The sequence below is a fragment of the Leucopleurus acutus genome (genome assembly GCF_964270905.1).
Source record: "Leucopleurus acutus genome assembly, chromosome: 10".
Classification (NCBI taxonomy): Eukaryota; Metazoa; Chordata; class Mammalia; order Artiodactyla; family Delphinidae; genus Leucopleurus; species Leucopleurus acutus.
Window position 1 is genome coordinate 71,922,755 of NC_139153.1, and position 20,350 is coordinate 71,943,104.

General features: G+C 57.3%; 1 protein-coding gene across 1 annotated transcript in view; it reads right to left on the reverse strand.

The window, feature by feature from the left end:
• Nucleotides 1–1,137: 1,137 nt before the first annotated feature.
• TFEB (transcription factor EB) overlaps nucleotides 1,138–20,350 on the reverse strand; it is a gene marked incomplete at its 3' end in the record, with an annotated part of 47,264 nt that continues 28,051 nt past the window's right edge. Inside the window, exons 2-9 of the mRNA XM_082849190.1 lie at nucleotides 6,879–7,104; nucleotides 6,544–6,798; nucleotides 5,853–5,930; nucleotides 4,203–4,323; nucleotides 4,055–4,111; nucleotides 3,475–3,550; nucleotides 2,713–2,860; nucleotides 1,138–1,626 (exon numbers count right to left, since the gene is read on the reverse strand). Coding sequence (XP_082705316.1) covers nucleotides 1,138–1,626; nucleotides 2,713–2,860; nucleotides 3,475–3,550; nucleotides 4,055–4,111; nucleotides 4,203–4,323; nucleotides 5,853–5,930; nucleotides 6,544–6,798; nucleotides 6,879–7,088 — 1,434 coding nt within the window. The 5' untranslated portion in view covers nucleotides 7,089–7,104. The remainder of the gene's footprint in view (nucleotides 1,627–2,712; nucleotides 2,861–3,474; nucleotides 3,551–4,054; nucleotides 4,112–4,202; nucleotides 4,324–5,852; nucleotides 5,931–6,543; nucleotides 6,799–6,878; nucleotides 7,105–20,350) is intronic.

Genomic DNA, 20,350 nt, shown 5'->3' on the forward strand with positions numbered 1-20,350 from the left:
GGAGTCTGTCCTGCTAGAGACACTAAGTCAGAGGGCAGAGGGCCTTGTCCGCACAGATCAGGCAGCCCACCTATGGAGGGGAAGGAACTGGGGGTGGGAACAGGAGAAACATGCCCCCCATCCCCGGCCAGGAGTAGCCTGGACCCACAGTGCCCAAGAGCAGCAGTTAGGAGCAGTAGACTTGGTTTACAAGCAACGGGGTCTCCCACATCACCCGGGTCAGCGGTCTCAGGCCACAGCTGGAGGTGTGAGACCAGCAGGGCTGTGGCGCCACCTTGTGGCCGTGAGGAAGGACAAGGCCCCCTGGCAGCTGCCGAGCCACCTAAGTAAGGCTAGATCTCCAGCTTCCCATGGGGCAGGGCTGGGGAGTTGGGGGAAACTAGGTGATGGACTCAGTCCCTCCTGCCTGTATCCCCCTTCCCTGATCCCCATGGGGGCATTTGAACTCTGAATCCAGAAAGGAGCCCACTGGGTTGAATCCTCCCATCTCTGTTGTCCCCAGACCCCCCTCCAAAGAGACAGGACAAACAGGTACAAAGCACAGTGTTTACTAAAGGCACAAAGTGGGGAGACTGGAGGGGAGCTGCTCTTCCAGCAGTGACCCCACTCTAACTTGAACCCAGCGCCTCCTCTTCTGGCCACCCCCGCCCTCACACCACTTGGTGGAGAGCTGTTAGCACCAAAGGGGGGTGCGGGGAGTGCCAGGCTGGAGGACGGGCTTGTTGCCATCAGAGTCCAGAAAGGCAGGCCTGGGCACCCCCTGGACCAGTCACTGCCTCCAAGAAGGAACCTCTGGACCCCTGGTTCCAACGAGTCCTCCTTCATCGGTGGGGGGACCAGGCTCAGAAGGTAAGAGCTCGTCTTACCTCCAGCACACCCTGTATCCTCCCTCACCCTCATGATTTCACCTCCGGGAGCCGGGCGGAAGGCCTATCTCTGCCCAGGCCCATCAAGAGGGCTGCCCCTGGGTGGGGGGCTTCCGACCCCATGGACTGCCAAGGGCACTAAGCCCAAACAGGGGGCCGACAGGGCGGAGTGAGGCAGGGCAGGGGCTACTTCACACACAAGTGCAGGCTGGAGGGTGGGAGGGAGGTGGCCCTGGCTCTCCCCCCCCCAGGCCCACCCCCGTGGCCCCGGTCACAGCACGTCGCCCTCCTCCATGCTGAAGCTGCTCCTGCGGCTGCTGGCTTTGGAGGCCGCGGGGGACATGGTGGAGAAGAGGGGGTCGGAGGCCAGCGGCAGCAGTGAGTCGTCCAGGAGCATGAGGTCCAGATCCTTCTTGGACAGGTTGGGGAACGGGGAGCCATGCTCTGGCCCCAGAGGTTCGGGGTAGCCCGGGGGCCCTTCGTTGCCCCCGCCCCCAAAGCTCAGGCTGTGGCTGAAGTCCAGGTGGTGGAATGGGGACGGTGGCTGGGCCGGCTGGGCTGGCGGGGGCAGCTGGGCCTGGGGGGGCAGAGCCGGCAGTGGCTCAGGGTCGGGGACCTCGGCCCCCAGCAGCAGGGCCTCCCCCGGACCCTCCTCGCTGGGTAGCTCCTGCTTCACCACCTGCTGGGCCAGCTCAGCCATGTTCATGCCCGAGGGTGAGGTGGTGGGGAGGCCGTGCACTCGAGCCTGCATCTCCAGCTCCTGCAGGTGCGGCAGACAGAGGCTGGAGGCGCACACCCGTGGGCACCCGTTGCCCGCCCCCCACCTCCGCTGCAGCCCTTGCCCCTCCCTTTGTGGCACCCAAGACCACAAAATGTCTTAGCTGGGAGGAAGCACAGGGTAGCTCTAGAGTCTAGACCAGTGTTTTTTCAAACTACAAGTCTCAACTCATGAGTGGGTTGGGAAACCACTACAGTGAGCCTTAGACCAGCTTTCTATTTTTTTAATTGAAATAGACTTGCCTAGATTAGACTAGATGAGAAACTATCAGAATGCACTTCATCTATTAAGGATGAGGGTTCTTTCATGAAACTTTGGTTTTTCACTTTGAGTATGGCTATGTGTGATGGACTGTAATGTGAATTGTATTATCCACCATAAGAAATAGAAGAATTTTAAGCTGTAGTCCAGCTGCCCTTTGTATAGGTGACCAGCCTCAGGTCCAAAGAGGACAAGAGGCCTTCAACACAGAGCCAGGATTGGCAGCTCTAGGTGGTAGGATGGACTCTCCCAAGCCTTTGTTCTTTCTCTTGTCCCCTGTGGTGATTCATAAAGTCCCAGCTCTCTGCCTCCCACAGGGGTAGGTTTGCCCTTTCCTGCCCCCTTGACGTTAGGTATAGGCATGTGCTTGCACTGATGGAGGAAATGTGAGCAGAAGGGACAAGTGTCACCCTAAGGGTGACACATGGCTTTAAGAGCCAGCTCTAGATGTGCCTGTCCGTCAGCTTGGGTCCCAGAATGAGGGTCTCACGGAACAGGCCCTCCAACTGACATCTGTTGCTTAAAGCTGCTGGGGATTGTTTGTTACCAAGCTATAACATCCTGACTGATACGTCCTCCCTCCTCATGGGCATCATCCCCATGTCTCCAACTTCAGAAGTATAAGCACTGCCGCTGGGGATTGTTTGTTACCAAGCTATAACATCCTGACTGATACGTCCTCCCTCCTCATGGGCATCATCCCCATGTCTCCAACTTCAGAAGTATAAGCACTGCCCCTGGGGTCAGGACTCAGGCCAGGGGTCAGGAGTCAGAGCTACCCAAGAAGTCCAAGTTCAGGGGCCAGACCTGGATGCGGAGCCAGAGCTGCTTGTTGGTCATCTCCAGGCGCCGAGAGTGGTTCTCCAGCTCCCGGGACTTCTGCAGGTCCTTCTGCATCCTCCGGATGTAATCAACAGAGGCCTTGAGGATGGTGCCCTTGTTCCAGCGCACATCCCTGTAGGCCAGGTAGAATCAGAGGTGCACGCTCAGGGGAGGGGGCAAGTATTTGCCAGGAGCTTAGTGGGTGGAAGTAAAACCCTGTTCGGAGCTCATGTCACCTCTCCCAACTTTGCCCCAAATCCCAGATCCAGCCAACCCCTACTTATGAAGGAGGCTGATCTCCATCTGCACAGAACGGGCCCTCCCAGGTAACTGTGGTGCTACCACCCACGTCACTAATCCCAGGAACCAAGCAATTTGGAGCAGCCTCCTTCCCCAGGCCTCCCATTCCTGCCACCAAAACCCACACCCACAGTCATCCTTGACTCTCACTACTCCTGTCCCTGGACCACCTCTGCACCAGTCCCGTGGCCTTGCCAAACTTTCCCAGCTTGACTCCTCCTTCAGGAAGTACCCCTGACCCCACCCTCACTTCTGGGAAGTCTGCTCCTCTAGTAGTCTTGAGCCTTCCTTATTTGGGGGAGGGAGGAATCTTCTTTCCCAAATAGGTGATAAGCTCTTTAAGGCAGCAACCAAGGGATTCTCTTCCCATCCCTTCCCCCTGGCGACCAGCAGGTAATACCTGTGAGCTGCTGCCCTCCCTTCCCTTCCTCCAAGAAACCCACTCACAAGTCGTTGGCCTTGGGGATCAGCATTCCCAGCTCCTTGATGCGGTCGTTGATGTTGAACCTCCGTCTCCTTTCAACTAAAAGTAACAAATTCCAGGAGGGGCCGTTAGGGGGATGAGGACCCCACCTGGGACGAAGGGTCCAGCCCAAGCAGGGATGCCTTAGTCCTTCTGGGAAGGAATGGGTGACCAACCAAATGGGATTTCTACGGGGGTGAGGGGGTCGGGGGCAGGTCGGACACAGCTAGGGGGTCAGGCTGTAGCGGGCGAAGCTGCCTGGGGAAGACTCTCTCTCTCCACTGCCCAGAACTCCTTCCCAGACTCCACGTCCTAAAGAAAACAATCTGATAAACTCATTCCCTCTGAAGTGCTGGGAATATCATGAATATCTCCTCCCTGGAGCGCCTCTCCCACCCCTTCCTAGAAAGGGCTGACGGGAAGAGGGCTGTGCTGAACCCAGTCACACCAAAGCCAGGATTTTAAAGCCTTGGGTAGGGAATCCTTCCTAGAAGCTGTGCGGGTCAGAGAGTGGCTTTTGAGCCAGCCCAGGTGAGGGGAGGAAGAGGGGCTGGGGAGACTCACTGAGGTTGTGATTGTCTTTCTTCTGTCGCTCCTTGGCCAGGGCCCGGCTCTCAGCATCTGGAGAACAGGAGAGGAGAGAGGAGCTGGGAGGGGAAGGGCAGCGGCAGGGACTCGGGAGCTGGGGCGCAGGGAAGCAGCGGGCTGGTACCTGTAAGCTCTCGCTTCTGGGTCAGGTCGGCTGGGCAGGAGCTGCTGGTGACGCCCACCAGGGAGGTGGTGACCTGGGGGTCTCCACTGTACACATTTAGGTGACTGCTGGACAGGGGCAGCTGCAGGGTGAGGTGGGGAAGGGTACCCGATGAGCAGCCCCCTGTCTTCGGGGGGCTCTCCCCAGGGCCCATCGTCCCAGGATTCCCCGGGACACTGGGGGAGGCTGTGCTGGGGTCACCCAGGGCAGAGTCCAGAGCTGAATAAGAGGCGGCCCCTGCCCTCAAGGAGCAACCAGCCAGCGCTGGGAAGCAGCTGGAGAGAGAGGAGATAGTGGGTGAGAGGATTTCCCCCAGGGCCTTTGGAAGTCAAGGGGAGGGGCACCTAATCTATTCTGGAGTATCTGGAAGGTTTCCAGAGGGCGTGGTGAGGAAGGGCACTATGGGCTGGGGGATGGCTGAGCAGGGAAGCAGCCTGGACACAGCATGAGGTCACAAGCACCTCAAGCCAAAGGAGCGCAGTGGTGGTGGGGGGAGTGGGGGGAGATCCTGCCGGACTCCGGAGGGCAGGTTCCACTTGCAGAGACCCTGGGACTTGGTGATGAGCAGCCATTGGGGGTTTAAACGGGCCCCACAGGGACAGGTTTGAGCTCTGGAAAGATCTTCCCAGTTCCTGCCACACATTCACGCAGAGCAGATCACAGGCCCAGAACCCTGCAGGGTACCCTGGCCCCCACTAAAGGGGCCAGACGCTGTGCCCTCCTCCCTGGCCTCCCAGCCCCCGATGCCCCTGCTGGCAGCAGGCTTCCGACCCACTGGCCCCTGCCAACCCCTGATGAGCCCCTGGGCACTGTCACCAGGCAGCGGGGATTGAGGACTGACTCCTTGACTTCCCTCAGCAGCAATGGGCTGGGGCCCAAGGGGCAGGAGTGAGCAGCTAAGGTTCAGGGATCTCCAAAAAGAAGGGAAGGGGACGCCTGCAATTCCACCTGCTCAGTGTAAGTACCCGTCCCCCTTGTGCAGAGCTAGCCCCCAATTTCTTGCCTTATCTAATTTTCCCACCAGCCCATGGGTAGAAGGCATCATCCCCAGGGGCTCAGAACACTTAAGGGACTTCCCAGAGTCACAGCCAAAGCCAGAATCGAGGCCTCTTGATTCCAAGCCTGACCCCTTCCCACCTGCCCCGTCACCTCTGCCCAGGAAGCCCAGAGAGCGTTAACGCTGCCAGGAGGCTGCCAGAGGGAGGGAACCGAACCAGCCTGAAACCACTTGCCCCTCGGAGTGAGGGACACAGGCCTGTGCTTTCTGGGTCCTGGGCTGGGTAGAAGAGGGTGCCCCATATCTCAGAGACACTCATCAGCTCCAGGCCTTCCTGGGGCCACACTGCTCCCCTCAGTACCAGTGCCTCCTGCCCCTCCTCCGACCCAGGAAGCCCTCCCCAGCCACCTCTCCCCCCAGGCCCCACCACGCACGCAGGCTACGGTGCACTCTCTGGATTCACAGCTCTGCGGGACCCTGGGCCCTCGTCACATGATTTGATGGAGGTGACTCTCATCTCTGTAGGAGATATTCTAGTTCTCTCCAGGCTCACAGCCGCTGCAGGGCCACTGCCCCTCCCTCTGACACACCCACCCCGCCCTGGCCAGCAATACCGTATTGGGAATCTGAGTTTCGGGATTGATGAAGCCCAGGACATCGTCCAGACACATAATGTTGTCGATGACATCAAACTGAAAGGGAAAAAATAGTCCATATTGTGGGGTGCCTACTCGGAGAAAGGCAGGGGAAAGGGGGCACTGGGACAGCCACTGACCTGAAGGGACCTTGGTGCCCACCTCACCCCATCTGCTCACCTGGGGGGAAGGAAACAGACCCAGAGAGAGGATGAGCTGTCCAGGTCCCCCAGGCCCCAAGGCCTAGGCCAGGGCTCTTCCCAAGGAGCCAAGCTGGCCAGGCAGACGGCTTTATATACCTGCTGTCAGGACATGGCTTTGCAAGTGTGCTGGGCATTCCTGCATGAGTCTCCTGTTTCTCCCCAGCAGAGGTTTCCAAAGTAGGGGTGTTTCTCCTGGGAGACTGGGGCTCCCTGAGGGCGGGGCCGCGTCTCCCCTCAGACCGGGGCTCCCCGAGGTCGGGGCCGTGTCTCCCCTCACACGGGGGCTCCCCAAGGGCGGGGCCGTGTCTCCCCTCAGACGGGGGCTCCTCGAGGGCGAGGCCGTGTCTCCCCTCAGACCTGGGCTCCCTGGGCAGTATCTTGCCTCTGCCATTAGACTAGGAGTCCCAGGAGCACAGCACGTGGCCCCAGCTCTGCTGGTGGCAGGCACCGGCCAGCTCCTCACTCACCTCCCGCTCAGGGTTGGAGCCGATGTGCAGCATGGCCATGGGGCTGTTGGGAGCACTGTTGCCGGCTGAGGACGACAGCACGTGTCCGGCCCGCACGCCCGGGGAGGCGGCTGGCAGGGGCTTTGGGGAGCCCTGAGCAGGGCTGATGTGGGCAGCAAACTTGTTCCCGTAGGTCTCAGACAGGTACTCCCGCACCTTCTGGTCCCGGGACTGCTGCAGGTGGTAGGAGGTGGGGTTCTCCAGGTAGGACTGCACCTGGAGCGGGGAGGAGGTAAAGGGCTCAGGGCGGGGGCTCCAAGGACCGGGGCGAAGGGACAGGGCGGAGCAGGCCTTACCTTCAGCACCTCCCCGGGCACGGGTGGCGGAGACTGGAAGTGGACGGGGGTGTTGATGGCGGGGGTGGGCGGCGCCCCCAGCTGCTGCTGCTGCTGCTGCTGCTGCTGCATGTAATGCACGACGGCCTGCTGCTGCATGCGCTCCCGCTGCTCCTCCTGCTGCGCCTGCTCGCGCATGAGCTGCATGCGGAGGCCGATGCGTGACGCCATGGTGGCCGCTGGCTCCCTGCGGACGGGAGGGGGCAGTGCTGTGAGGCACGGTCCCCTTCAACGTGCATGGGGTCTTGGGACTTCCCTGGTGGTCCGGTGGCTAGGACTCTGTGCTTCCGCTGCAGGGGGCCCGGGTTCCATCCCTGGTCAGGGAATTAAGATCCCCCCAAGCCACGCCGTGCAGCCCAAAACAAACAAACAAACAAAAAACATAACCAAGTGCACGGGGTCTCGGGGAAGGGGCCGGGACAAGGGCAACCACATTTTACAGGAGACGGGGAGGGATGTGCCCAAGGTCACCAAGCAAGTGGGTGACAGAGACTTAAACCCAAGTCTGCTGGTTCTTGGGCCAGAGGAGACTCCCTCCAGGTCAGCCTCCCAGACTTGAAGTCAACCTTGACTCCTTTCTCTCTCTCATGCCACCTGGTGAGCCTCCAGAGCTGACGTCAGATACATCCTCCTCTGCCACTGCCTCGCTGCCACCAGCGCGAGCCCAGCCTCTGCTCTGCCTTACCTGGCTTCCTGAAGGCGCCGCCTAACGTCAGACTCCCTCCTGCTTGCCCCATGACATTCTACTTGCAACTCAGTAATCAGAGGGGTGCTGTTAAAACCAAGTTAGATCCTCGCCCTCCTTCGGCTCAGAACTCTCCATGGCTCCTGCTTCACTCAGTGTAAAAACCAAAGTCCTCACCATAAAAAGCCCTCTGTGATCTGTCCCCACCTCATGATCCCTGTGACCCCATTATCTCTTACTCTCCTCCGTGTTCCATCTGCTCCAGCCACACCCAATCCCTCAGACATACCAGGCATGTTTCCTACCTCAGGGCCTTTGCACCTGCGCTTCCCTCCGCCTGAGGTGCCCATCCCCCAGACACCACCATGGCTCATTCCTTCACCTCCACCACTCAAGTGGGTCACCTCCTTACAGAGACCTTCCATGACTACCCTATTTAAAACTGCAACCCCCCCACCAGCCCGCCCCCCACTTTATGCTCCTTCCCTGTTTTGTTTCTCCACGTCACTTACCACCATCTTAAATATTACACATTTTTGCTTAGTTATTTCAATTCATTCTCTATCTCTTTGTCAATAGGAATGCAAACTCCCCTGAGGGCAGGCATTTTGTCTGGCTTGCTCACTGCTGCGCCTCAGGCTTCTGTGAACATGTGCAGGGAATGGTTACTATTTATGAAGCAGCATTGGCCATACAGCAGCGAGCCAGCTGCAGTCCCTGAGCTCCTGGCATCTACAGGCCAGTAAATGAGAAAGGCAAGTCCTCAGGCCACTGTAACCCTGCGCAGGGAGGGCCACTGCAGGGCACCTGGTCCTCCCAGGGCCCAGGGAGAGCTTTCCACCACCCAGCACATCAGCCCTGATCTTTGAAGGGTCTCAGGAGGACAGGGGACTAAGGCCTGTTTGGGAAGGGGGCAGGACAGGACAGAATGAGTCTTGCAGCTGGTCGCACTCTGGCCCTAGCTCACTGAGTGACCCCGGGCACATCCCTCCCCTTCTCTGAGCCTCCATCTCCCCATCCACAAGATGAAAACGTTGGACTGGGTGATTTCTAAGGTCCTTCCCAGCTGGGATGGGCTGAGACTCTCTGAGAGGTGCAGGGGCCCTGGGGGTGCCCAGATGCCATAAGGTCCTGACAGGGGCTGCAGGGTCCCCTCTCAGCGATATTGCAAGAGGCAGTACAACTTTGTAGTTGAGCAAGTGCTACAAACAGGGCTTGAATCTCAGTTCTGCCACTTCTTTGCTGTGTGACCTTGGGCAAGTCACTTAACTTCTCTGAGCCTCAGTTACCTGACCTGTAAAGAGTTTCAGAAGATTGGTGAAAGCGTTAAATGAAAATAATGCGTCTTCAACAGTGTGCAGCACTTGGTAGGCTGAGCGGGTGAGGGATGGATCAGCACAAGATTGGAGGGTCAGCCACAGCGTAGACCAGACGCCAGAGCTGTGCCCAAGGTCCTAAGAATGAGACCAGACCTCTGGGGGTGGCAAAGGAAAGCAGCACAGGCTGACATGTTCTGCCTAATGCCAGACATCAGACTAAGTCAGCATTAGCGGAAGGTACTGGCATATATTCAGTGAAAATCACCGGATCATGGAAATAATAGTAATTTGCATCTATCTGAGCATTTACTGTGTGCTGGGCACCGTTCCAAGCACTTTAACCTCAAACAGCCCCATCTGGTAGCTTTGGTTATTATTCTCCTTCTACAGATAAGGAGAAACAGAAGCACAGGGAGGTTAGGTCTCAGGCAGCGGGGACAGTGCTGGGACCCAATCCCACATTCTGGCTCCCCGGCTCATGGTGGGTGAGGGTGAAGGGTCTTCAGACCATCATGTCTCCATTTAGAGCTGCGAAGGCGTTTGTCCCAGGTTGCACATCTGGTTGACCCAGGGCCGCCCAAGCCACCTGACCCTCGAGCCAGGGCTGCTCCTAGTCACCCTGCAAAGTGGAGCAGCGCTACCCAGCTGGAGGGCTGAGTACTCAGCGGCCCTAACCTCACCTCCCTTCCTCCCTTCTCTGTCCCTGTAGGCCAGGAATTTGTGACGAGGCTGCCTCAGCCCCAGGGGTCTCTCCGCCCAGCTCCCTATGGACAGTTCCCAAGGAGAAAGGAGCAGACACACCCTTTCCCCCCCTCCTCTGTCCTGTAGCAGGGACACATCTGCAGCCTCCATCTCTGTCCTGTGCTCCTACAGAGGGGTAGCCTGTCTTTGCCTGCACTGCAGCCTGCAGACCTCACAGGCTCTGACCCCAGCCCAGCTCACTCCCCTCGCAGCTGCACCCCCTGCCCGCTCACAAATGCAGCGAGCCCCTCCCCCTCAGGAACAATCTAACTTCAGTTGGCCCATGGGGGCAGGGGTGGGGTGAGGGTGCAGACACTGAGCCTGGCAGTGCCAGCCGGCACGGGGAGGACTGAGGGAGAACGAACCCCTTGTTTCTCTCACAAAGGGCTGGGCGCCCATCCTGTGCTGGGTGAGAACATGGGCTCAGCCTGCTCAGCCTCTCACTGCCTGCGCCAGCCTCAGTTTGCTCACTTGTAAAATGGACGCAGGAATCCCTGCCCCACCACCCAGCCGGGGTCTGTGAGAGCCTCCTGGGGGAGGATATTGAATTATGAACCTCAGCTGTCTGTGTATCAAAGAGTGTCAGAAGCCTTAGCCTGTCCCCAGTCCTCTGACAGAAGGGGACTCTCCCACCCCCAACCCTGTTGTCGAAGTTTTCACCCCCCTCGCAGAGCTGCTGCCACCCGCAGAGTCCCAGCCCCCTGCCCTGGCTCCCAGCCTGGCCAGGTGGGATGGGTGTGGGGTTAAGGGCGGGAGTTGAGGGGTGAGGGGATCCAAGGGCGATAGGGTGGCCCAAGAGAGACCCTGGGGGTGCTAACACCCCCCCAATCCCCAAGCACACCTGCTCACTCAAAGCCTAAGGGCCACTCGCAGCCTCCCCCAGTGCCCAGTCTGGTCAGGAAGGGCTGAGAGGAGGAATACAGGAGATCTAAAATGCCCCAGACCCTCCCCACTGTCTGACGTCAGACCCACCAGGCCTGGAAAGGGCCACCGTGCATGTACTCGGTAACACCGGGAACTCGAGTGCCCACTACGATGCAGACCCCGGGGCTAGGGTGTTTCCCTGAAGAACCTTCGCCCCTGTCCCCTCCTCCTGAGGGGACCAGGGGGTCTGATGCTCCAGAGAATTCCTGCCCCTGCCCAGTAGCATGGAAAACATAGCAGGGGCTTCAGTTGCAGCCGAGGCCATGAGAGCTGCCCCCATCTGCACCCTCAGAGTCCACAGGTTGCCTCTGCTGAGGCGCCCCCAGAGCCTCCCACCTGCCTCTACCTTCCCTAAGCTGCGTCGGGGTTCTAGTTTAGTTGTGACCAAAATGGACTTCACAGTCGACAGAGGTGGCCGAAGTGCCTGCTCTGCCCATACTGGCTGGGTGACTCTGGGAAAGCCGCTTAACCTCTCTGTGCCTTGGTTTCCTCCCCAGTAAAATGGAGCCAATAATGGCACCTGCCTCTTGGGGTCGTTGTGAGGATTCAAGGAGACACAGTGAGTGTGCAGAACGCACCTAACAGAACAGCCCTTAGGCGTTGATAACGGGTGGCTCCCGGCTCCCCTCCGAAGCTGTGCCCTCCTCTGGTCAGGGGCCCGAGGTGGTTTCACACCAGCCTCCCTCGTCAGTCATTTACGCCTTAGTGTGAACAGGCTGGTCAGAACCTTTTCCAAGGGAAGATGTGGACAGAGGGAGGGGAAAGATGGGGAGAAATCAGTGGACTCCATGAGGAGACGCAAGGAGAAAGAGGGTCCCAGAACAGAAAGGTCTCAGATATAGGAAAGAAGATCTCAGAGATACAGCACTGAGTGGACAAATCAAACTGCAGAATAAAATGTACAGCCGGAGCCCACTTAGGCAGGAAATGAGTAAATGTGTAGAAAAGACTAGAAGAATCAAGATGCTCTTTGAATCCTTGCCATGGGTCAGGGCTGGGCTAGGTGCTTTTCAACTATTAACTCATCTGTTCCTCACAACCCCAGGCCGTGACTACTATTATTGCCTTCAATTTTCAGGGAGAAACTGAGGCACAGAGAGGTGAAGTCACTGGCCCTAAGTTACGCAGCTGCTAAGTAGCAGGAGGGCAATTCGAACCAGGCAGCCTGGCTCACAGCCCCCGCGTTTTATCCACTCATCCGGGCACCCCCAACACCCAAGCTGCCCACTGTGCTGCCTCTGGGGAGAGGCAGTAGAGCAGGGGGGGGAGAGCGGTTTGTGTAATTTCTCATTCCACTTTCGAAGACTTTGCTCCGAGGATGTGAAGATGTGTTACTTGTGTGATTCTTTTAAAACAAGGGAAAAGGAAGTAGGGCAGCTTCTAGGGCTTTGTGAGGGGCCCAACCTGCTTCCAATCATGTCCGAAGTTGGGTCCCCCCAGCTCCACCTGGAGTCTGGCCCGAGCCCTGCCCTGCTCAGCGCGATGGTTGTGAGGCCAGCTGAGGACCCCCGGTGAGGATACCGAGTGGCCTCTGGAGGCACAGGCCAGGGTCAGAAGCCACATGCCAGCTGGAGCTGGAGGGCCAGGACCCAGGGCCTAACTCAGTTTCCACTACAGCCCTGACACAAGCCTTCGGAGGGGACATGATTTTCATGGAGGGCCCCCCAAAAAGCCCTGAGCCGAGGCACCTCCCTTCAATTAATTGTGGGGCCTGAACTGCCCTGGGGATTTTTCTGCCTTCCAGATGATCCTTTAAAAATACGAGCAGAGGGCTTCCCTGGTGGCGCAGTGGTTGAGAGTCCGCCTGCCGATGCAGGGGACACGGGTTCGTGCCCCGGTCCGGGAAGATCCCACATGCCGCGGAGCGGCTGGGCCCGTCAGCCGTGGCCGCTGAGCCTGCGCGTCCGGAGCCTGTGCTCCGCAACGGGAGAGGCCACAACAGTGAGAGGCCCGCGTACCGCAAAAAAAAAAAAAAAAAAAAAAAATACGAGCAGGAAGCAGAAAATACATAGTCGCCGCCATGAGCCAGCAACTCCCTTCCTAAGTATCTGCCCAGCAGAAAAGCATCCGTGTGGGCACCAGAGGACACAGACCGGAAAGTTCACAGCAGCGCTATACGTAGTGGCCAAAACTGGACACCACCCAAACGTCCATCAGCAGAAAGATGGATAAAGAAGTTGTGGTACCTCCATGCCCTGGAACGCTGCTCAGTGATGGAAGTGAACCAACTACTGCTACACACAACTCAGATGACTCCTGCAGACATAACAGCAAACCAAAGAAGGCAAACACGCACACAGCACGATCGATGTACAGACAGTTCAAAAACGGGGGAAACGAATCTTGCGTGTTAGAAGTCAGGATCCTGGTTACTCTTGCAGGGGGAGTGACAGGGAGGTGGCAGGGGACAGCCTGGGGTGGGTGTGGGGACTAGGAATGTTCTGTAATATGAGGCCGGGGTTGGTGACACGGGAGTGTCCAGTTTATGAAAATACATCCAGATGCTCACTCAATAGTTTGTACACTTTCCTGTAGGTGTGTCCTACTTTCACTAAAATTTTACGTAAGAATGAGGGCAGACCTTAAAGAATGTAAAAGTTGAATGAATTACCCTCTCCCCTCCCCCACCCAAGTGTGGCTACGACTTTAAAATGCCTTTGGTACCAGGCAGCTTCAATGCAACTGCCGGAATGTAGCTTGGGACATCCTCTTTGGAAGAGCAGTTTGGCAATATGTATCAAAGCCTGAAAAAATATCCACTAGCCTGAGGAAGAAATCTCAAATGCAGAAAAGGCTTTTATGCATAAAGATGCCCATCACACTATATAGCGAAAAATAAAAAATAATCTCAATGTCCAGCAATAGGACGGTTAAATTATGTTGTGTTCAGGAATTCCCTGACCATCCGGCGGTTAGGACTCTGCGCTCCCACTGCTGAGGGCCCAGGTTCAATTCCTGGTTGGGGAACTAAGATCCTGCAAGCCACGCAGTCAAAAAACAAAAAAAATTACGTTGTGTTCCTCCTCCTCAGATGTTGTATTTGCAATCAGTAACACAGGGATATGGCAAGTGACAAAAAGTAGGATGCAAAATTGTATATAAAATCTGATCATCATGTACAAATATGTGTAGAAAAACCTCTTGGGAGGAAATATACTAAAATATTGCTGACTTTTTGGATGATGTAATCATGAGTGATTTTTTTTCTTTTTTGTTTTTTTTTTGTTTTTGCAGTATGCGGGCTTCTCACTGTTGTGGCCTCTCCCGTTGCGGAGCACAGGCTCCGAACGCGCAGGCTCAGCGGCCATGGCCGACGGGCCCAGCCGCTCCGCGGCATGTGGGATCTTCCCAGACCGGGGCACGAATCCGTGTCCCCTGCATCGGCAGGCGGACTCTCAACCACTGCGCCACCAGGGAAGCCCGATTTTTTTTCTTTTTACCTGTGGAATATTCTTCTCTTTCTATAATGAAAATGTATATCTTTCTTTTTTTTAATTAATTAATTTATTTGTTTGGCTGTGTCGGGTCTTAGTTGCGGCGTGTGGGCTTCTCTCTAGCTGTGGCGTGCGGGCTGTAGAGCACGCAGGCTTAGTTTCCCCGAGGCATGTGGGATCTTAGTTCCCCGACCAGGGATCAAACCCACGTCCCCCGCATTGGAAGGCAGATTCTTGACCACTGGACCACCAGGGAAGTCCCTGTATATCTAATGAGGAAAAATATGTTATACTAATGCTTACAGAGTACTTACTATGCGCCAGGTATGGTTCAAAGCACCTTATTTAACTTTCACAATCACTTCATGACATGAGTACCAGTACTGTCCCCCTCACACACACAGATGAGGAAACAGGCACAAAGAGGTTGTCACTTGCCAAAGGTCACAGAGCTAATAAGTGGCGAGGCTGGATGCTGGCAGTCTGGCTCCACCACCCTAGTCCTGGGACTTAAGAGTTTGGCCTTGGTCCTGCACTTGGGACAAGGTAGCCACATTTTATTTTAGGGATTTCCACTGAAGACGCGTCTCTCCCCCCGCCCCCCACCAATCAAAGTGTTTCAGCAGCTGATCTCTTTCATTCCAGCTCAGGGGGCCAGAGGGTGCCCAGGATGAGGGAACGGTCTGGAATCCCCAAACACAAGCAGAAAAAATTCTGCCCTCCCTCAAAGGGCAGAGATAATTTCCTGTATTCCCAGAAAAAAACATATGTCTGGCGGCTGAAACAACAAAGTGTGGAAGCTCAGAGGCCGGGATGCTTGGTTAAGCCATTCATCACATTCTGCACCTCTGTGGTAGGAAGAAGTTTTCTTCTGACCCAGTCTGTTACAAACTACCAGTTGTGTGGGAGCTGCCCAGTCGTGGCCGGGGGGGGAAATCAAACCAACCACTAAAGGAAGGCCTCCTGAACAGGTGCCGAGGCCCCCGGAAGCAGGGCGAAGGACCCCGAGACCTCCTGGATGACCTTCCAGCCTTGGGAAGGGAAGAGAGGGGAAGATTCCAGGTCTGGGGTTTGTTTTATCTGCTCTGAGCCCCCTCTGGCCGAGGATGTGGCAAAGGAAGGCCTGATGAACTAGGAAACGGAACGAGAATGTCCACGCAACCCCCTCGCCTTAGGACAGGGCCGTTCCAAATTACCAAGGCAGTCACGGGTCCCTGCAGGGCCTGGCGGGCATCAGTTGGGCCAAACCCAAAGAGAGCTAAGGGTAGGGAGGTGTCATGAGATCCCCCGGAGCCAGCATGCCTTCCCACAAGATGCTATGGGAACTTGGCATCAGAAGGCTTGGGGATGAATCCCAGACTTGGGCCTGACTCAGTGTCTGAGCCTAGCCTCAGCCTTTCCAACACTCAAGTGGGGCTTACCAGTTGGGGAACCTCTCCCAGAGAGCTGCTGTGATCTAAGTTGGGATGCCGGGTGATTTCACCTCTGCAAGGGTGAAATCATGGGCAGAAGGGTGACACCATTCGGTCACTGGTTACTCTCGTTTCATCCATGCCCACCGGGGGCATCCCTGGGTGAGTCTCCTCTTTCTATTCTTAAATTTCTTTTGAGGAAAGGGTCCCGTCCATTCCCCCATCCATTGACACACACACACACGCACACACACCCCATAACAAGGCCCCAGGTGGGGGGGACAGCACTGCCTAGTGATCACCAGCTTCTGTCTCTCCTTACAGACTGGCCAGAAGCAGAAAGGCCTTGGCCAGCTTTTCCCAATACCAGGCACCCTCTTTGTTTCCTCTCGAAAAGCCTTGGGTTTTAAAAGATTTTCTTTTCTAAAGCTTGTATATTATACATAATTCACTGCGGTGCTATGGGAGAGGCAGGTGGGGAACAGTGAAACCCACCTCTCTAAGTTCTAAAGAGAACGCTTAGCACAGGGCTCAGCGCTGGAGACACTTAGGCATGTGGGTCGTTATTATCTTAGCTGATCCGTGGTTCCTTAGGGGTCATGAAAGGCAACAGTGGGCTCTCCGGATGCGTCCAACATTGAAAAAAAGCAACTGGAATTCACACTTGCCCCGGTAAGTGTGCACCACAGGATGCTGCAGAAGGCCCGGGGGTGGGGGGAGTACAGGCAGGGGCTTGTTTCAGACAAGCCTGAACACAGGCAGGAGGTGGAGAGGAGGGAGAGGAAGGAGAGGGGAGACGAAGGGCAGCCACAGGAGCTCCCCGCCTGCTGAGTGGCCTCCAGGGCCCAGAGCTCAGGCCCATCAGCCTGAGGACCCAGCTCACATCCCACAGGAAAGGGTGGGAGCCGGCACCTCCTGGCTGGCCTGGGGCGAGGCAAGGCGATTGTGCGGCAAGGCGGGTAGCTTCAAAGGCAATCCCAGACCAGAGAGGTGCCTGTCTTGTCCCATAGGGATCAGCTGGACCCTGGCATGAGGCCTATCCCCGGAGGGCTGCCACTGGGCTTTGAAGGATGGGGGGGCCGGGGGACACGTGGCTGAGGGAAGCACGGAGGGAGAAACCAGAAAGGTCCTGGGAGATGTCCACCCTGGGATACGCATAGACTCAGCCCAGCCACACATGCAGACCCTCTGCTGTCTGTCTGTTTCTGTCTCTCACACACAGATACACACGTTGCAGAATCCCTCACCCTGTCGCTCAGTGGGCAGCCACCTGTCTCCTGGGTTAGAGTAGGGCAAGGGGGCTGAAACCCCCTTCTTCCCCTTCTCCCCTGCACCCCCAGTCCTGGACACCCCATCCCCTTGAACAGCCTGCCTGTGGCCACACTGCTTTGTTCTCCAGTTGTTTCCTAGTCACCTCCAGTCTCCCCAGCTACAAGGAAGCTCCCAGAGAAATCAGCTTTCTTCTTTAGAACCTCCACCCGATCCTAGCCGGCAGACTTCCCAGAACAAGGCTCAGGGCCCTGGGAGGCTGCTCATCCAACCCCCGTCACGTGCTCAATTACCACCTGTTCACGCATTCAGCAGACACTCCAAGGCCCCACGATGGACCAGGCACTGCACTCAGCACATGACCTATATCAGATCTCACCAGTCCCCCACAGAAACTTCATGGGACAAACAGAACCTCTGCAGATGAGAAAACCAAGACTCAGAAAGGTTAAGGGCCCTGTGCGAGGCCACACTGCAAGAGCATAGTGAAGTGTTCCTGGCCAGCCCAGGTCTCCCTCAGGTGTGCGACCACCACCAGCTCCAGTCCCATGAGGTAACCAGGGGTCCACAGGGAAGATCCCCGTAGATAGATGGATTATTGTTCCCGTAAACTCCCAGCCCTGCCTCACCCCCTCACCCCGCGTTGCCCTCAGCGAACCCTCCAGAGGGTCCCAGAGAGGCCTGCACACCCCTCGGCCCTCCTGGATGCCCAGAACACAGGCCAGGCCCCGCCCGCCTGCAGGCTCTCTTCTTGCCGAACAGCCAAGACAATCCATGCCCAGGGCTCAGGAGACCATATATCTGGACCTCACTGAGGCGGTAACGTGGCCACATGAGGGCCTCAGGGGGAAATTATATCAAACTGGCTGGACAGAAATGCGATTACATGGACCAGAGATCTGGCACTGGACGGCAGCAGAGCTGGACGTGCAGAGGGAGGGGCAGGGCAGGGAGTACAGCCCACAGATGGCACCCCAGACAGGAAAGGGGCCTGGAGAGCAAGGGGAGGATTTCCAGGCGGGTCTCCGAGGGCTTCAGGCCCCATGTGACCTCCCCCGCCCACCCCAGCCCACCTGATCCCATCCCCCTGCTGAGGGAAGCTCAGCTAAGTTTCGGTGGATGCTAGGTCCGCCCATAAGGTCACCGATACCCCCACCAGGGAAGATGAGTCTCAAGGCTCCGCCTGATTGGTCACTGTGTACCATCATGGATCTGGGGCCCGGGAGTTCGGACCCTCTGGAATGAGTCTGTTCCGAAAGGGCAGAGTGGGATCGAAAAACCGCGTTTGGCTATATCACGACCCAGCTGTGTGACCTCAGACACGTCCTGTCCCCTCTCCCAGTTGGACCCCTGGTTGATCACGTGAGGAGGCTGGAAGGGCCGTGGTGGCCCCCTTCCTGCTCTGTCCAGGAAGGTGCAGGGTTCGGGCAGCATGGATGGGTCTGGGGCCGGGTGCCCGGGGAGCCAGCCTACAGGCCTGTGACAGGGAGAGCCGGGCGCTGCTTTCCAACGCTCAGGAGCTCCCTCTCCAGAGCTGTGGCAGCATTGGAGACCCAGTCTTCGATCGTCCATCTCCTCAGAAGAGGAGGATGCAGCCCAGGGGCAGCGAGGAGCGGGCAGCCGGCACACGGAGAAGCTTCTGACTCCCAAACCTGAGCTCCAAACCCAGGTCTCCCTGCCCCAGGCTGGGCGCCTGGCTCCTAACCCCCGCCCTTGGGGGCTTCCTCTGCTTCCTCCCTGCTGCGAAGGCCTCTCCAATCTCTGCTTGTCCACTGCAATGAACTCCTACTGCTTGGCTTTCTTTTTAAGAATTTAATCTGCCTCTGAGGACTTCAAAAACAACCTCTTTAAAACTGAAGTATCCAGGCTTTGCCTAATAAAAGAAGGCTTTGGAAGACTGCAGGGGAAAAAGAAGGAAGAAAAACACCTAGGAGCCCTGACAACTGCGTTACATTCGCAGAAGGTGGCCTATGGTCTCCGGGAACAAACCAGCAGGCGTTTGTTACTACTGGCACTGAGCGATTCCTATGCACCAGGCACGGTTCTGAGTTGATACATGTTACTGATGTAATCCTCCAAGCACATACTACTGGGGAAGTAGTAGTATATCCCCCACTTCACAAGGGGACAACTGAGGCAGAGAGGCTGACAACTTGCCCAAGGTTGCACGTTGGTAGGCAGTGGAGCTGGGGGGCCTGGTCTGCGTACACAACCTCCGCAGACACAGGTGAGTGCACAGGGGCACGGCAGCAGGCTGGGTGCCCAGGCGGGGAGTCAGTCCAGAAAGGGCCTGAGGAGGCAGGTAGGGGGTCGTAAGCCCATCAGCGGAGGGGCCCTGGGCTAGGCAGGTGGGGCTGGATGTTCCCTGCAGCTGCGGTCCCACCCCTCACCCACCCCCCTTTGCTGCATCTCAGCCTTCTGAGTCCGCTCCCCGGAAGATGGCTGGGTCTAGTGGAATGCTCATGTGCTCTGGACCTGACAGACCAGAGTTCAAGTCTGGTTTTGCCACTTTCCAGCTGTGTGACCTGGGACAGGTACTCAACCTCTCAGAGCCTCAGTTTCCCCATCTGTAAAACAGGATGGCAGTAATGCCACCTCCTTCAGAATAGGTGAGGGGATCAAAGGAGCTGAAGTGCACCTAGGGGGTGGCCCCTGAGGGTTAGTTCCCTGGCCGGATGAGCAGAGTCCATCTGGATGGAGTTTGGATGGAAGAGGGCCATTTAAGGCTTCACCACTCAAAGCAAGAGCCACAGGCATCACATCCCCGAGAGCTGGTTAGAAATGCAGATGCTCAGGCCCCAGCCGAGACCTACTGAGTCCGAATCTGCACTTTAACAAGGGCTCCTAGGACATCTGTGGGCACGTTAAAGTCACTTTACTTGCTGCCTCCTGCTAGCTAGCAGGGGCTTGATCACTTGCTAGCTCCAAGTGTGACAGGTGGGAGGGGAGAGCTGGGAGGTGGAGAGAGATCCTTGAAGGGACAGGCACAGGCCTGAGCAGCACAGTGAACCTGAGCAGACAACCCAAACTCTCAGGCAGGCCTAGGAGCCAAGGTGGAGGCGGGAATGCAGGGCTCCAGGCCATCTCTGGACTCGGGCTTACTCGGTGCTGGGGCTCTGGCTCGGGCAGGAGGGGAAACAGTCTGCAGACACTGACTGGAAGCTGATATGGTTCCCAGTGGGAAAGCAACCCAGACAGGCCGTGTGAGACACACCTACTCACACACGCTCACAGCATCTCCTACACACACACACACACCACCCCAGGACTCGGCTGCCCAGAGAACAGCTCCAGCAGAGAGCAGACAACCTCGAGGACAGGCTGTGTCTGCACGCTGTGCGTGAGGCGTGGGAGACTCTGGGGCCCTGCAGCGGGCCTGGGAGACCACTCTTCCCCCAACACTGCTCTGCCCCTCCCCACCCCGCCTAAGCCCCAAACCCAGCTGAGTGACAAGAAACCCAAGTCCTGCTCACCTGAGCTTAAGAGGGACCCACATTCTAATTGGTCACCTGCAACATGCCTGCTGACAGTCCCCCGCCCCAGTGCATGAAACCCACCACCCCAGGTTGCTGGGGGGTAAGTAGCCGGGTGGAGCGCTGACCTCAGGGCCCCCCCGAGAGGCGGCAACACACTGCGGATGGAGGCCGCA